The sequence below is a fragment of the Plectrocnemia conspersa genome, unplaced genomic scaffold, assembly GCF_051122295.1.
Source record: "Plectrocnemia conspersa isolate PC_06_02 unplaced genomic scaffold, ASM5112229v1 ptg000014l, whole genome shotgun sequence".
Taxonomy (NCBI): domain Eukaryota; kingdom Metazoa; phylum Arthropoda; class Insecta; order Trichoptera; family Polycentropodidae; genus Plectrocnemia; species Plectrocnemia conspersa.
Window position 1 is genome coordinate 17609005 of NW_028277178.1, and position 18853 is coordinate 17627857.

The 18853-nt window shown below is 31.3% G+C and overlaps 1 protein-coding gene across 5 annotated transcripts in view; it reads left to right on the plus strand.

Moving 5' to 3' along the window:
* The window catches only part of LOC148226413 (EGFR adapter protein-like), a 194947-nt gene that overhangs the window by 130814 nt on the left and 45280 nt on the right, over positions 1-18853 (plus strand). For 4 of the 5 annotated variants that reach the window (XM_088204276.1, XM_088204278.1, XM_088204275.1 and 1 more), the window contains 2 exons: positions 4373-4447; positions 6445-6591. In XM_088204276.1, the coding sequence (XP_088060402.1) occupies positions 4373-4447; positions 6445-6591 (222 nt within the window). Of the gene's footprint in view, positions 1-4372; positions 4448-6444; positions 6592-18367; positions 18559-18853 lie in introns of those variants that run through there. The other variant, XM_088204280.1, reaches the window with a different exon arrangement.

Genomic DNA, 18853 nt, shown 5'->3' on the forward strand with positions numbered 1-18853 from the left:
AAAACGCATATCTCGAGTGATTGTATTGCCATAGCACACAAACGTAGACAAAACTTGAGATAATATATTTTGATTACGATAGAAACATTCTATAGACGTTTCACAACAATTGAAACTTAAGCACTTCCTTATTATGTACATTTTAAATTGCATTAACTCGGTCCCTTTGAGCGTTTTTCGAGTGCTTACGAAAATTTCATCATAAGCATCCGCACCAATTAACAACGGAATGAATAAGACGACGCAGACGCTGAATGTTTGCGAGAGGAGACTAAATAAAAATTCATGCCGTGCAATAATACCAAGGCAACCCCCTCTTAATAATGAACGCAGCACACGAAATAATATACAAACTCGGAGTTAATAATGTTTTCGCGGAGGTGAGCCGGAATTGGACACAAAAGGAAAAACTCGGTTATATCTCTTCTCTTTCGACGGGGATGCCTTTTGATACTGTTTTATTTTATTTTTTGCCCAATTATCGCTCGATGCAAAACGCGTTCAAAGGCTTCCAAACTAAGGGGGGCGGCGGTCTTTGTTTTCACGGAAAATTTCAACTCGAAAATAATCCAACCGAACTTTTGTATCGAAAATTTTGTATTTTGTGTAGATATTTTAATAATTTCGTCAGCGACTTTAATGAACGAATCGACCAGATGACGGGGCGCGCTCGGTATTAACTTTTGCTGTAATTGGGAAAAGTTTTCAGTTAGCGCTTTACTGCTAGTGCTTGAATTGCCACTTTAGATATCGAAAATTAACTAGACGGAAATAATTATAAATTAAAAAATATTTTTTAATAATTATACCAACACAATAGATTCATCTTAAAATCTAGGGTAATAAGAAACATAAATGTAATGTTAATAACACATAATTCTGTACAAACATCTCAGTTTAGGTTTTTTTATTTTTGTATTATCTCTATGTTTTCTTGGTTTATGATGATTCATCTATAGCTCTCGATCGTAATGAAGTCTATCTGACCTCGCGATATAGCTGGTTCTCCATAGTAGCGATAAATGAAGTCGACGTTTTCAACATATAGTACGGTTTCGATAAGCTCAAATCGCTCGACAGCATCGGGCTTCATTCCAGATTATATTGAAAGGTTTTCAAGATAATCTGCTTGCTCCTCTTACGCCGATCCAAAATGGGTAATACATCGTGCATCAAAATCTTTAGACAGTTACAATTTCTTTGACATTTGCTTAGTCGATCGATGTAATTGTTTTATATGTATGTATATATCTTAATCACTACCAGCAGTCTTTAGTGAAACAGCAACATGTTTTTCGTTCGCGTCGTTCCACGGTAGCTAATCTAAGGCGGTGACCAAAATCTGCTGCATCAAATCTAGTTGTCAAATTACTGATAATTAAATCTATGAAAACATTTAATTTATGTAATTCAGCTGGTGCTGTTGTTGATTTTCATTGTTTCTCTATGTCTTCCTTAGGTATTCGACCTAAAAATTCAGATCGAATACCTAAATTTACTGCTTATGTAAATTTATATAATATTTCTTCTCATGTCTATTATTTTTTAAGCGTTCTAAAAAAAAAAAATTCAACAATAATTTGCAAACAAATTTGAACAGCTGCGTCAGAGAACTACAATCTGTCCCTTTGAATAATAATGTTTATTGTGAAAGTACTATCTAGAAAGTAAGTGCTTTTGAAGGCAATGTTCCGCTCCTTTTATTTCTTGTATGTATAAAAATGGTTTAAGGAACTTATACCTGAAATTAACCAGTATATATATACATCTCAAACAATTGTAGTTTAGTTCAAATTCATTATTTGAGGTCGGTTTTTACTTTTTTTATACATACATCCTTGCTATGAGGTTTATATTTTAGGTTCATCAGCATTGCTTATTTTTTCCTTCTTTAAGTTATTAGTATTCACTGTGCTTCAAATACTTGCCCCATATTTTTAGAGGTTAACATATGCTCATTTTGTATTAGAGATCGTCTCTATTATGGCGATTACGTTCATTTTTCGGCGGATCTCTTCGTTTAGAATTTCGTCCTTCAGACTAATACTTTATTAAAATGTGCGTCACTTTAAGTTGATTTGCACTGTTTCAAGTCATTATTTTTAGTCTATAAGTTAATACAAAATAAATATATTTCACTATTTGTTTATTTTGACATCCTCGACAAATATTTAAACTTATTAATCATTTAGCTTAGTTCAATTAGGTTATTAATTTTAAGATACACTTTCGTAGATGCTACAGCTCTGTTTGATATTTAATTTTATGATTAAGATACCATCAGCTAAGTGTTCTCTTTTAAATCTTAAGTTATAAATTGGCAAATCTTTAAGAAGTGCACAATATAACACATTTTCACTAATGACAACATGAAAAAAGTACAGGATTATTAATACTAAGCATAGAATAAACATTCGGAATTGTTTGGTACGACGGATTAACTTATAAATGATCTTAATATAAATACTCTATTAATAAATACTTATTAAGACTTTTTAAGTACTTACTTATACGCATATACGCTGATGACACAGTCGTCATATATAGTTCTTACGGTTTTAAACCAATTGCAGTTAAGCTAATTTTTTTTACAAAACTTGCAAAGCTAACAAATAATCTTCATTAAATGGAGGACAAGTATCAAATACTATATGTCTGGATTCCAAATTAAATCGCGTAACTCATATTCAAAGGACTAGCTGCCATTGTGACATTAAAACCAATATTTAGCTAAGAAAAAAAATACCACATAAACTGCTAATTAGACCATTATTGGTATACGCTTGGCTAGTAATATCGTTAATTTGTTTTTTTTAAATACTTTTAATAAAACATATTTGCTTTCACACGTGTAGTGCATAAATGTACAAACAGGTTAAAAGCTTACTCCTATTTTTTGCAAAAGTACTTCCTATTAATATATTATTATGATAAAAATGATGTGTTGAAACAATGAGATGTCATTTCGTCTTTAGTAGCATGACCTTAGATTATCCCTATATACGTATATAATACTAATTAAAAATATCTTTAATTCTTTCGCACTTAAAAAATTCATGAAAATAATACTGATAAATCATTACCAATCAATGACTTAAAAACACTTGTATTGCAAATCATTTGCAAACGATTAAAATATACATTTCTACAATATTTATTATAGACTTAAAAAGCGAAATGAAATATGATAACATAATAAAGCAGCACTCTTTTAATAATATTTCAGTTCCTTTAAAATACGCAAATATATACAAAAACGCAACAGATAAATATAAAAATTGTTTAAATCAAGTTGACCTAGGATATTATAGCATATGTGTAGGAGTGACATTAGGAGCTTGAGTGGGTCTTAAACGTATAATATTAAATTATTCATATGCAATGTAATATGTAAAGATACCTAGAGATTAAAAAGTATTATTATTTTTATATATATAATTAATTTATTTCTTAATTATATTTCTAGTCTGCCATTACTGTGACCAAATCAGTTTTAGAGATCAGCAAAATTATATATATATATATATATATTCATAAAAAGCTCATATTCTTAAACATATTGTATATGAAAAAAATGACAGTTTTATATATTTTCTTACATATATGTATTGCCTATGAATATTCTCTAAATTGTAAAAATATATACTTATTTATATATGTTTGTAAATATAATTTAATAAAATGTATCATTGAAGCTCATAAGGGAGCTTTTGCGCGAAAACTTCCGCATATTCACCCGGGGCTTATTACAGCTGTTTTTGAGCCAATAAAAATACATTATACATCTGTATTGACTCTTTCCCTATGTGTGTGGATATCGAAGTAGAATTTAATACAATAGCTTATGGCGATTTGGCCAAAATCCAATCGTTTAGTCCAAGAGCAGGTGCTGTCGTTAAACGCAGACTTTCCGTACCGTAACGAGCGCCCAGGGGGATATTTCCACCGGAGGCTCGTAAGGACAGATTTTCCCCGGCTGTATTTATAAGAAAAACTTTAGCCCGTAAGCTTTTTTCGGTAAACGCCGCAATAAAATTGTCGTTTCCGTAGACTTTTATTCACTATCGCCCCGAAGGACTATGTCTGCGAGAACTAGAAATTATTAGGATTGCTATCGGCCTAAAAAACGCCTTTACATGTCATAATCAAGCTGTAAGACTAAATTAGTCGACAAAATAATAAATGAGATGTATTTCATGATTTGCGAATATTTATATCTGTATAGAAAAAAATATTGGAATGTCAAGAAATTTGTGATTTGATTTCTGATCATTATTTGGTATACATTGCATATTAGGACATAATTAATAAGGTCACATTCTAATAAATTATGTTACTATTTTTTTATATTAAATAATAATTTATTTTTCAGGAATCCGGAAGAGCTATTCCTGTGTTGATAGTGGTATCCCTAGCTGGGGTGAAAGTATGTCGACCAAACGATCAGGTAATATATGTTTTTTTATATGCACATGATGAATAACTACTTTATCTAACCTAAGCTGTGTTTCATATGTAATAACATTTTTCTTAATAGAATTTTTTTTATTAAATAAAAATATGAATTATATTTTACATATGTTGTGAGATACATTCTGTTTCACTCGCTCGCGTGTTAAGTGACGAGAGTGAGTGAGAAGAAGTGGGCGTGCGGAACGCATGTAACGCACGCCCTTATCTCTCACTCACTCTCGTCACTTAAAATGCAAGCGAGCGAAAGCGAATGTGTCTCACCGTACACGCCTAATATCTATCTCTTATTTAAAATGATTATATTGAGCATAGTACGATGAAATAATTTTCTTGTATCATATATTTTCTGTTTTGCTTATTTATTTTTGTAACTATAAAATCACACGTTTATTTTAGTTGTTTCATATTTTTTTCTATACGGTTTTATTATATGATTATTTGATATACATATTTGGTTATTTTATTTTTTCAAGTAAATTTGCGAGACTTATATTTTAAATAATTTGTATGATTTGTTTAAAAACAATTTAAAATAATGTAATTAACCTTTTCGAGATAAAAATTTTTAGGTAGAAAAAATCGCACAGCAAAATTTTTAATAATTGTATAGAAAATATATTACTAGCTGTCGGTTTCTCACTTTTTTTACTTCCATGTGCAAGCGATCCATTTGATCACAATATAAGCTTGCTGTTATTGTTTAACCAGATTTAAAAGTTTCGTAATGCACAATTTCTTTACAATCTCACCATACACACAAAATAACATTTTTTACAGTAATACCGGGCTTCAATATGAGTTTTGCTACTTGATCTTTAGATAGCAACTATCTTATACGACGATTGTTTTCGTACAACATCCATTTCTCATATCCGGCTATCAAATTATCGAGAAAAGATCACTGAGCTTCAAGACTCGGAAGCTCTTGGGTTAAGCAGATACACTCAGACTTATTTTCTACGCTCAATTTGTGTGGACGCCATACACATAGTTTCCAAACCTTCCAGACCCTACCAATATCCTAAAGTGTCTACATACCGTTGACCTGGACTGGTTTAGTTTGATACTTTGAGTAGGTTTTGCTTCGATTTCTACAGCCAGGACATCATCATATATCTTTATTGATCTTCCACATCCAGGACTTTTATTGATATCGTTATTTCCCGTTCGAATTTTTTTAGCTATCTTTGCCATTAACGGATTTCTAATGAATCATTTACTACTTCACAAATGTTTTTAGTGGACGTTGCATTTTTTTTAATGAAATTTATATACCATGCAATTTTGTATAAATTGTTTACTCGGTAGAAGTTCTGCCATCGTAAATTTTGGAACGCATTTTTTTTAATATCGTAATGTTTTTAGATATGTATGTACTAACACAGATATAATAAAATACTTACTCAGACATTATAACTTAAATTAAAATAACGTCAATTATTTCGGGATTACCTAATATATTTTTTATTTCGCTTTATTAAATTTGATAAGTTATGCCATAAATATGCTATAAAGCAACTTTATTTATACATAAAATTATGCTTATTTATTCCGTAATATTTTTTCTTTATGATCTTTGTAATTTGATTATGCTATGATTTTTACAATAACAATAACATGTTTACAATAACATTTTTACAATAACATGTTTAAATAATCATATTTGTTGTGACAAAAAAAAGACATTAAATGTTTTTAGGAATATTTTTTTTAATCTAACTTCCATACTCTATAAAATTAAATAGAAATGTTTTTAATATATATATATAATCAAATATGATTTTTAAAAAATCCGTCTAAATGTGAAAAAAAACATCAATTTGAAAATAAATTAAAAACATAAATAAGGCAACATTTAAAAGCAAAAAAAATCATTAATAAATCGACTTACACTTAATTACACTAACTTAAAATTTCATTGTAACTATTATATTTACATACAATTGTATATATTGTTAAATTTGTCCACAGAGTGTCCAGATGGCACATGCGTTGCGGCGCATTTCGTACGCAACGTGTGAGCCAGCAAAAGCTCTTTTTGGTTTTGTTGCCAGAGAACCCCGAGGACCAGCGCATTCGCAATTTTGCCATTCATTCACTACCGACACAGCTAAACAGGTAAGACCATATATTTTAAGACGGTTTTGCCTAAAGATCAACTTACTTTGAAACACTTGAGAATGACAACGCAATTAGCCAGTAACTTTAAGCAAAGTTTTAACGTTGAGTGATATTGACGTTTGATCCGATGGCTCCATTTTTTGGTCTACTCTATGTATATAGATACATGTTCTTTGATCTGATGGCTCACTTTTTTGGTCTACTCTATGTATATATGTACATGTTCTTTGATCCGATGGCTCACTTTTTTGGTCTACTCTATGTATTATATATACATGTTCTTTGATCCGATGGCTCACTTTTTTGGTCTACTCTATGTATTATATATACATATCCTCCTTATTGCACTTTAGGTATGTGTCCACCATAAAACCATGTATCATCTATCCGAGTCTCTAAGGTTTGATTAGGGCCCTGTAAATACATCCAATCAACCCATTGTGGAACATACAATGCGTTAACCCAGTAATTACATCCGCCAAAACAACAAAAGTTACCCGACACACCGGGGTGCCGAAATTAAAAGACAACCCCGTGACCATCGAGACGTGACAAATACGGAGTCAACGGAGCGCGATGGTTCGCGGTGGTCATAGTAACCGGATACCACGTGTGAAAATGTCATCACCGGTGACCGGCCAAAACGGAACCTCACCGTCCGACCACCCGGACCTCATTGTTTTTCGCACGATCATGAGAAACGTTGCGGGCAAAATGTTCGAAATGTACAACACATAAAAATAAACGATCCGTCGATTACGTTTCGGGCGTGAGAGAATTTGTCTGGGATTCACGTGGCAGGTATTTGTATCGATTAATTAGACGTCGTTGTGCGAAAATCTAGCTTGTGTAATATAATCCTAATATCAAAATACGTGTAGTGGTTTGCATATATAATATTATTATTTATTTTATTTTATTAATTTATTTAGCTTAATAGCTAATCTTTACATCTAACAAATTTAGTAAACACATATAAAAATATATAAAAAACACATAACAGAAAGAAAAAATAAAAATATACAATAATAAAGTCTTAATATTATAATTTATTTCTATATGTACCTAGGTGTTTTTTTATTCCATTTATGAAACCCGTTATATTTTTGCTGTTTCGGATTTCTCTTGGAAGACTATTATATAAATCAAAACCTCCGTACATAATTCCCCTAGCCGTACTCGTTTTCTTATACTTAATTATCTTTAAATTTTCTCTATTTCTAGTATTATATTTATGTACATCTTTATTTCTTATTAAATACTTATTAAAATATTTTGATAACATATTATTTTCTAACTTATATATAAATACTAAAACAGTCATACTCAATATTTCTTGAACATTCAACCATTCTAATCTATCAATCATACTTTTACAATTAGTTAATCTATTTTTATTTAAGATCACTCTCATTGCCCTATTTTGTAATTTTTGCAACATTTGTTTATCTAACTTATTTAACATATTTAATAGTGTTGCACAATAATTAAAATATATGATATACATATTTGTGTATAATAACAATTAAAAATATATTGTTTATATTAACATAGGGCACTGACTGAAATTACCTTATCTTTAGCTGATATCAATGTATATGTACATTAAATAAATACTCGATTTTCTTTTCATTGTTTTTACTGCACGGTCCAAGAAAATGGACGAAAGGTTTTTAATCCTGATTTTTCTGCTTTAATTAAGCTGGAAAGAATTTTATATTTTAATTATGGAGTAATTTTTTGCTGGACCTAAAGAAATCTACCTTAGTTTTTATAACATTTTTCCAAAATCTACCTAATATGTATATATAAATCTACCTAATATTGCGTTTTTTTATTTAAAATAGATGCTTTTTCCGGGATGTGACTGATATAAATGTTAAGAATGAAAATATATTTCTGACTGAATTTTACAACTTTAATTTATTTTTGCAAGTGCTTTTGTATGAAAGCAATAAACAAAACAGTAGGAATTGTCTATATGAATGTAATATTACTATTTTATAACGCTTATCGTAATATATTTGTATTTTGTGGTAATTTTTTTAGGGTAATGACAAGTTGACGTAAGAATTGGTGAGAGCCGTGATAACGTTCAATCGATTAAGCACAGCTGATTTATTTTCGTTAAAAAATATTTCGTGCCGGTATAATCAATTGCGTTCTGGTTAGACTTTATTTTTACGTTCACCCCTGAGTAGAGAATATGAATTGGAATGTCAGCAGAACCTTAATATATTTAAAAAAAAAATAATAGTTGCTGAAAAGTGTGTTGAAAATAATAAAATACCATATCGAATCCGAAGAAGGCATTCGTGCACACTTGGCTGGCTTCCAATTCTGAAACATTTATATTTTGAAGATTCAAAAAGCTTTTGAAGCGCTGAAGTGTTGTTAAGAATCTACGAATGTGTTTCAGAAACATATAAAATATCTATATTATTTTTATAAATTTAGATTGAATTCAGTATTTTAAACGATTTCTTGTATAACCGTGTATATAATTTATTTGATTAATATTTGTGTTATCCAATTCTGTGAGTTTGATATTAAACTATATATGTATAATACATATTTTCAATGATATATTTATATTTTAATTATGGCATTTACTTGGCAACTTTTGACAGTTGTTACTGTTATATATTTCTTTTCAACGTTAAACAACAGTGACTTGTTAAATCGCACGTGAATCCAACTCTGTTACAGGGCCGCATTAGGCTCTCGTGACTCATGACCTATTTTTTATTGTGCTCAGAGATATACGAGCTCGATTTAATATCTTGTCGGCAAAACAGCCATTTTACGCTTTGATTAATGCAAATTAATACATTATGCTGTGCGAAAAGCCGCAACATTAACCCGACTCCCGTCGCTTTGTGTTTGCTTGTGAAATTAAGCGCAATATTTAGAAAATATTTTCCATATCAAACATCCGTTAGATGTTGCAAAGGAAGCTGTAGCTTAGTCTGTTTGAAATTAAAACATGATAAAGTGTGCGAATCCGCTTGCGCGTACGTAATTGAGCTTATATTCAAATGTACGTTCCGGTACGTTAACGTTTTGTGTTGCATCCGTTTTGAATGACAGGTATCTCTGACATGTATTTTATTTTGTAGAGTGACCCTCTTATGTTTAGTTTAAGGCATAAATACAATAATTACAGTGTACTCTCAATTATCCGTGTTTAATTTTTTTTAAACTAGATTGCGTCTCTGTTTTGACATGTAAAACAAACCGTGTTGTAAGGTAAGGGAACTAGAATAACAAATCTTTCTGTTGATTATTATAATTCAGTTCTTCTTAACGTGGATATATATGTATTGGATTCTGAAGTGACCGAGCCAAGTGGTGGATATGAAAAATGCAGGTTATTGGATTGTTTATATTTAACCACTTTTTAATTGCTATATAAATATTTTATTAAAATAAAATTTTCTGAAAAGTTTAAGTTTCATTATATCATATTTTTGTAATCTTAACATTTTCAGTCGGAGAAATAATATTTGCGCATCTGAAAGCTTCAAAAGCACATTGCTTCGCGTCTTCTTTTTCTCCTTGCATTTTCATTTCGCAGTCTCTTAGTCGCGAATATATATCATAATATGATCCCCGCTCTGCCTCTTGTCAGACTCTCCCGTGTTTCTTTAGGCATATCTCTCACTCTTGATATGTACATTCGCATACAACACAAAATTTATCATTTGTATACGAATTATTCTGAATTTTAAATTGCACGCAAAGTTTTTTGCAAAACTTTTAATCTAACGCGTTAATTACAGCTTAGGGCTCGTAATAAACATTGTTATATTCATACAACTTAGCTTGAAGATATGAAAGGAGTTTATTAAGTCGAGTCCTCTGAGATGGCACTACGCATTTCGGGTCTTTGGTAACTATTAAACTAACACGAGTCGTGATGAAACTAAAGTCGTGAGGTATGGAAATTCGCCACGTATTAGAATTACTTTGTTGGATACGAGTTTAGTAAGACGTAATCTTACATTATTATACGTAGCTTAACAATATTAAATAAAGGCACGAATGTGTCTTCAAAAATTAACTTATTCAAGACATGCAAACTCTATTTTAAAGTTTCATTAAAAATTTTTCATATTTTCTTTGTTGAGATTATAGGGTTCTTTAATACCTAGAATTAATAATGTGTAGCTAAAATAAACTACTTTGTCAGCTTTTGTGAAACAAACGTTAAATTCAATTATATACATATAATATACTTTGCCACGTTTTTATTTGTCTGATAAGTAAAAGTAATCCGCTTTGAAATGCTAGTTTGACTTGTATTTAATATATTATTCAATAAAAATAAAATTCATATATTAAAACATAGTGAGTAAAATGAAACATAATGCTTTGCCACCGCATCTTAAAAGTGAATCGGGTAGTAGTATAGAATAAAAAACGAGCGTTAATTATTTGAGTGGGCAGCTCGATTCCAGATTTTTAAAACTGTAGTCGCGACCTTAATGTCAATATTTAATATAGGCAGTAAACAATAATTACAAAAATACTTTTTTTAATAGGCTGCAGTCTCAGGATGCCTTAAATGCGTCTCGACTGGCCCAAGGTTGAAAGCTCAGCGTCGGGGTCATCTGCGGTGTGAATAGCCGAGAAATAAAGCTTAGCAAATGGACCCTAAGAAGGTTTTGATTGGGGCCCGAAAATCCTCAAATTAAGAAATCTATAACAGGTCAAAAAAAGTGCGCTATTTTCTATACTATGATCGACGACCCAAAATCAACTGTCAATGTGGCTCAAAATTCTGGATATCCCTATTGCATAGCATAAGTGAAAGGAGTTTCTCCATATCACTCAGAAACGTGTTACTAATCATGTTTTTAAGATTAGCCAACGTTTTATTTACCTTTAGTAATCATATTTTTTTTCTTAAGTTTCGAAATGTTTTCTTGAAACATTGGAAAGGGGTTCAAAGTGTAGTTCTAAGATACGTAGTTATCTACTCCACAAAAATGTCACAATTATAATCATAAATATGGTTAAAAGCCAGTTTCATGTATTTTAATTTAATGTACGTATGTACATTTGCCAGTCATGGTAAAATAAAAGTTTAATAACATACAGAAAAAAGAGGCTTGTTTCTCAGAAATTAAATTTAATTTCGTATGTGGCCCTTTTTTATCGAGTTGCCGATTTACGAGACTATAACATAAACATTGGTTTAATACAACTAATTTGTTACAGATTATACGTTCCTACTACCAAAATAACATTAATTTAAAAAATATTGAATATAAGATCTAGATATTTGTTCACCTTAATATATTTCTACGCCTAGACAAAGCCGTTTTCTCATATTCATATGTATATATTCTCAAAACTTTGTTAGGGGATGAAATATTTAATATCGAAGGAGACATCATTATGAGTTTGCCTGCGGCGCAGAATATCTTGTTCCTTTTTTTTACGAGCACATTTATAATATGCTGGTCTACTTTCATAATCGAGTTCCACTGAATTCAGGCTTATATTTTTAATTATTTTGTCGGTACTTTTTTCTTTAATTGGCTTTGCGAATTATTGAATTTGACAGTGGCTTTGATGAGAAAAATAATAAAAAAAATCGTATTTTCATTCGGCCTTAATTAAAACTGTGCAGCCAATTGAACGTGGCCGCTTTTAATCAAAAGCGAGCGATACGCGTTGTTTCACTGATTAGTTCGCCGCCTAATGAAGTCGTCGTTGAGAAATGTTCTCAATCGCAGTGTGTTGTTACTACATAGTACACACAATGCGGGAGTAATTACTCGTCGGATCGAATGGTATGGAATGGTAATCATCATCAGGTCCCACGGCGTGGAATCTGGGAGGCCGCTAATGACCGGACAGAGCAGAGCGTCCGGTCGCGGCCGTGAACCTCTGCCGAAACGCACCGGGACCTTAAGGGGTTAATGGGCACCGTAAAATTTATTTATATATCAGTATATCACATTACAGCCCGAGCACAATATAAGCTTCGCGATACCGCCCTGGGCAAGTTCAAAGGTCGACGCCGAGAGCGGGTCTTCTCGAACGGGCATTATTTTAACCCTTTAAGCACCTACATACCTATATTAAATTGCCTTGAAATATGCTATAATTAAATTATTTCTGTATTTATAGTCTGTTGATAAATAAAGTGAATGTTTTATTTGAACAACGTCGTGTTAAATATATATTGTGTTAAAATCACTGCATTATGGACAGTCATAAAACAATAATCCATTACGAAATTTGTCGAACCGTTTTTATTGATAAGCTTCTGCCAAAAATCTGTGTTTTAAAAGAATTTCAATTTATATTTTCATATAACAACAATACAAAATAAGCTTCTTAAATCAATTTCACATTGTACTCCTACTCCAGCAATTTAGTATTGCTATTAGAATGAGCGACGAAAACATTAACATTCGCTTAGATTAATTTGGACGGGAAAGCGTAACCCAAAACGTCTCAGACTAGTAACTCTGAGGTTGCGGGCTCGAGACCCTGCAGTGGGACTCGATTTTTTATTTATAAAAAAATGCACTATTATTAAAAAAACTCGCTCCAGCTGTAGTGACATCTATTAGTAATAAATTATATTATACATAATAATTTACAATTATTAATATAGATGTCACCGATTCTTAGACTTCCAGTCTGGTGGTTAATACTTACATGTATTCATTATATCGCCTCAGTTGATACAGATTTACGCCTGTCAGTTTACAATGAAAGCTTGAATAAATAAATTAATATACTGTTCAAGAACACGGTGAGGTCGGTGCGAGCAAATGACAAAATGTTGCCCAATCACACGACAAAGTCGGTGCGAGCGAATGAAAAATCGTTGCTTGACTACGCGGCTAAGTCATTATGTAACATGATTTCTACTAACATACAACCTTAGACCACAACGCTTTCACTTCTATTTGAATTTATATTTATTACTGATTTGATATTTTTTTACAAGATTAACATTTTACTATAAGATTCTGTAGTGTAATTTATATTAATATTTTTCAATATTATTTAAATTTTTGAGTTTTTATGGCAAAAAGGTGTGACTTATCAGCCAAAATAAACGCTGGAAAAGCTGAAAAGTCACACTCAAAGCCACAGTATATTTTATAAGTATATGTAAATTACCACATATATATGGATGACAGCTCTTAAAAGTCGAAGAGTCTTCGCTGGAGTGTCGAGTTGAATAATTGACGGCTCTGAACTGTCGTGACGTGTTCTTGTAGTCCGATTGATTTAACTTCTTGGCGCCTCTCCCAATGAGTCTCTGGACACATATTTCTCCGTTTGTCTCTTTGTAACCAAGTGTCATATTTTATATTGCTGGTCTGAGACAGTTTTGCTTTGAGACGTAAATGAGAATGTTAGCGGGCCATTTACATCGCTTCTTGAACACACTCACAAAATGTGAAAATATCAGATGGCCACTTCAGCGATCTTTAACAAAGGGGTTTTGCGCAGAGTAGAACACATTGTGTATCCTTTTCACACACATAGTGGTTTTTCTACTACTTATATGTGCTAATGAGTGATTAACGTCTCAGGACGGATGAGCTCATAATGGTTCAGTTCCGAGATCTCTCTTCTATCGTAGGTCTTAATTTAAAAATTAGTTGTTTTCTCTTTTCATTTATTTTAAATGGTCCTAAGAATGCCCTCTTAATGAATTGTGCAGATAGTTGAAACCCCCACAAAATCTCAACCATTTTCAAAAGAGTAAAATATTTTTTAGTTTTGAAAAATTCTTTGTATTATTTAAAAATTTAAATAAAAAAAAAACTAATTTTATTTTTGGTTCTAAACGGGTTAAATCACAATAGAGTGTTATGCAATGTTTTCAACACAAATGACGGATAAGTTTCGATCTTACAAATGTAAAAAAAGCACATCAAATCTACAAGAATATTACAATCGCATAATATATTTTTTATTTATATTGTTTCTCTTTTGCAATAGGTTGATAATTATGCAACTAATCTACCTGTTACTTATATTGGAGCTAATAAACTTTCACATTGTTTTAGGAGAACGCCGTTGAACTTCTAAATATATTTTATTTTATTTATTTAATTATTATGTGAACAGATAATGTAAACATATTAACTTACATGTACTAACGTGTTTGTTCTGCATACAATCGTTAAAGTGCTTATGCTACTTCAATTACATTGCGTGCTTTTCATCAATGAGACTATTGTGTAAATTTCTAAAGGTCTTTTGAATATTTTGTTTCATGATTTGTTGAGCGTTGAAGTTTTACTGACGTATAAAGACATTTACAATGCTAAGTTATTTTCAAAGAAAACCCAACATATTATTCATCAATCTTCATAACATGTAACTTAAGGATGCTATTTGAGAAAATACATTTTGTTGAAAAAAAATTAACAAAGATAATTTGCATAAATGAAATAGTTTTGTGTGAACTTTAGCTTGATATATAGTGTTGTATTTTAGCAATTGTTGTTACATTAGGCACGCTTTTGTGTTTTGCAAATTCTTCAGCCCTCTTGCACGAAGTAATATTATTAACAATATCGAATAGCATTACCTCGCGCTTCTAGGCAATCGTCAACCTTTAAACTATATAGTTAACTAACGGAAATACAAATAATATTAAAAATATGACAAAATTACTACAAAAAAGGAAAATAGCAGTTATAAAAAACCTCTGTAGGTTAGATTTAAACTAAGTATGGAGCCGTGCCATCATTAGGGTCATCATAGAGACATTACTAACATTCTTACATACTGTGTTACTAAATTACACGTTCTATTGCTTTAACCACTTATTAAGCAAATTATAGGTATTTTTATTGGAATAATTCGATAATAAAAATCAAGATTATAAATTTAATATATTATTTGTTTTATTATCATTATATGATAATAAAACAAAACCCAGTGCGGCTAGAAAACGGCTCTTGATTGTAGCAAAGTTAAGATTCTTTCCATTTGCTTAAATGTAGCAAAATACAGTTTCATGACAATTTTTTTATTTCTTCTGAACTGAAGAATTTCATCCTATAGTCGCAAGTAATTATTGTTTTGAAACTTTTATATACAAAGAGACTTCAATATTTTAGATCCAGTTCTAGACTTTGTTGACTAGTCTATGGCTCTTTTTCTTCTATACTCCTCAGCATTTTTGCTCGAAAAAATCTGCTCCAAATTGTCTACATACATACATACATCCTAGCGCTTTATCCAATTAAGTAGAATCGACTCTTCGCTTTTATACATATAAACGTTGGAAAATCGCAAAAAATTTTTGCTCAAATACATTTTCTAAGCTCAAATAAATTTTTGAAACCTGCTGATTTTCACGCGGGCGATTTCTTCTTATCTGATTTTTAATGTATTTCCTTAATTACCAAAACAAAGATGAGGTTGGATAGTCGTGAAAATTTTTTCGCCTTTTTAATACTTTCGACCTCTTAAAAGCTCTCAAGAAAGATGAATATTTTCAAACATCTGGCACGGACCCACCATTTTTATGCAGCAGTTGTAACACTTTTAACAGTATTTACGCAAATTTAATTTTAAACAGAGAAAAGCTCTTAAAATAATCTTGTTAAATCAGCACTTTCTCGAGAATTTATAATTTTTCGAGAAATTCTCGACATGAAACATTATGAATAACCTACCTGATACTTTTGATTGAGCATTTTAATCAAGTCTTTTGTAAAATAAAAATAAAATAAAAACTGTATTTTACGGTTATTCTTCATATTTAGTTCAATAATTTTTCTTAGGTTCATACATATATAATTAATAGTAATTTAAGTAAATCTACTATTGACAATATTTCGACCTTTTAAAACTAACTCAGCAACTAGATTAAACCATCGTTGATTGGAAAAAATATGCCTCAATAGATATTTGCTTAAGTCGCTGACTATTAACCTCAAAGACCTGGGCTCGAATCCCATATGGACCTTAATGTTTTTCAATTTCTATTGTGTCTGTGAGATTAGGATTAGTGAATATTATATAAACATATTTCCAATCGATTATCACAGATTAGTTATATCTAGATTTTCTTAATCTCACGGTTGAATATCGTGATTATTACTTAAAATCGAGCTAGGTCACACATATAAGGTATAGATAATGAGCTCTTAGATATTGTATGTATTCAACAACAAAAAAACACAAAAAACATGTTTAAATTTTTATTTTCCGACCCTTTCGGTGAAGTGGCCAATTACAAATGGTGACTGTTGTGTAGTTTTATTGTCCAAGTAACCGCTAGAACATATTTTTCACTGTCGTCTTAGATGGCAATCGCAAAACATTTGCGACAAATACTTTTAATCTTTCCGATTTGTGGCGTATACTTTGACTTATTCTGCAAAAATGTACTTTCACGGTGATGTCTTATTCTTCTTTGTATTAAACGTAAACCTGTATTTGTATATGACATGGTAAAACAGACTTTTTCACCAGGGTTTATTATTTAATATTGTAATATTTAGTTTCTCACACCTGTGTTAATAAATTTTTGTATAAAATAGTGTAATTTCAGCAAAAAAAATGCATAAAATAGGCACGCGTGACATATTTAGAATATCCCTTATGTATGATTTTTTTTCTTAAAATATTGCAAGAACTACCTAGCTTTCCTAAAATTAGTGGTTTGCCTATCTAATATAACAAATCTCTTTCTTGTTGGTTATTTTAACATAATTAGTATTTTTTGTGTTAAGATTATCGCTTTTATTTACCTTTGTCGTTAGTTATGTCGGCAATTTAGTTTAAGGATGACAAGTTGTATGATTAAAATAGAAAGAGAATGGGGAGTTGATGGAAATTAGCTCATATATAATATATACACCAAACATTCATATAATCCAACAAAAGAGTATTGTAGAAGGTACTCCCATCGGGATATCTTGCGGGGTCAATGTACATCCATTGATAGTAACAGTGCTTGTTTTTAATGCGCATAAGAATAAAAGGTACATTAGCTCATAGTAATTTTATTGGAATATCGTCATGTAATACTTTGTCGAACGCTTTTTCGGTATCTAAAAATAACATTCCCGTCTCTTTTAAAACAAATATTAGACGTGTTTTACAACTTGTCAATTGTTGGTTTTTGGAGTGACTATGTTTAAATTCAATTCTCTATTACACATATAAAATATAGATTTGAATTTAAACAAAGTTTCTCCAAAAATCAACAGTTTTATAAAAATCATTTGCTTGAAAACTAAGACAAGAAAAGATGGTATTTTTTTCTCTTTAGTAGGCCTAATGTTGTAAGTGCACATAACTTTTACACATACGAGAACATAGGTTCTTCAAAAGCACATGAATCCGAATATAAAGCAGTCTTTATTAAACATGTTTTATATGAAAGTGTTGTTGAGAAGAATTTATGCCTTCTCTAGAATCTATCTCTATCTCCCCCAGTGTTGTCGTACATTTATTTTAATTAAAAGTAAATAGTAAATGCACACGGGAGTTGGTACTGACTTGCCATTTTAAATTCGTCTCCCCTCTTCGTCAATTATTAGATTCGCAAACGCGCGTTGGCTACCCCTGGCGGCCAGCGCAGCGCAGCGGAGAGGTTAACCGACAACCTGTAGAGGGGGAACATTCCATTCGGAGCGGCCGCGTGATCGGCTCTCCAGTATATGTATCATCCGCTTTTTACGCGGACGCTTACACAATTTTATCGCGTCGCTTTCACGTCAAAAGTCACCGCGAACGATCCTCCCCTTTCGTTTCTGATGGCCAATGCGGCGTGATTTATGAGAAAATATTAGCGGCGCGGCCGACGCGCGGCAGACTACGGCCACCGCCAATACGTATGAATTTTAAAACAAATAGCAAGTGTCAATGTTTGTGTTCGTATGTGAGTGTATGTGTGTGGTTTAAACTGACCGGAAACATGGGAGTGTAACAACGATGGTTACGAGCCGTTTGCCGACTGTGAGTTTAATTTATTTTTTACACTGATGTATCATAATTTGAGTGCCATTAAAAAATACTTCACGATTTGCCACAGTAATAATCGGTAATCTCGAGTTTAATATATCAAATATGATTACTGCTCGTGATACACGTGAACTCTATAGTTTGTAGTAAAAAAATGTGAGCGTATATCAGTATCGAAGCCAATAATGTATTGCTATAAGGCTATAACGTACCTGAGAAGCTAATGGACCTATGTTCAGAATAGCGAAAAAATGTTATGTAATTGAGAGATGATTATCCTAAATATAAA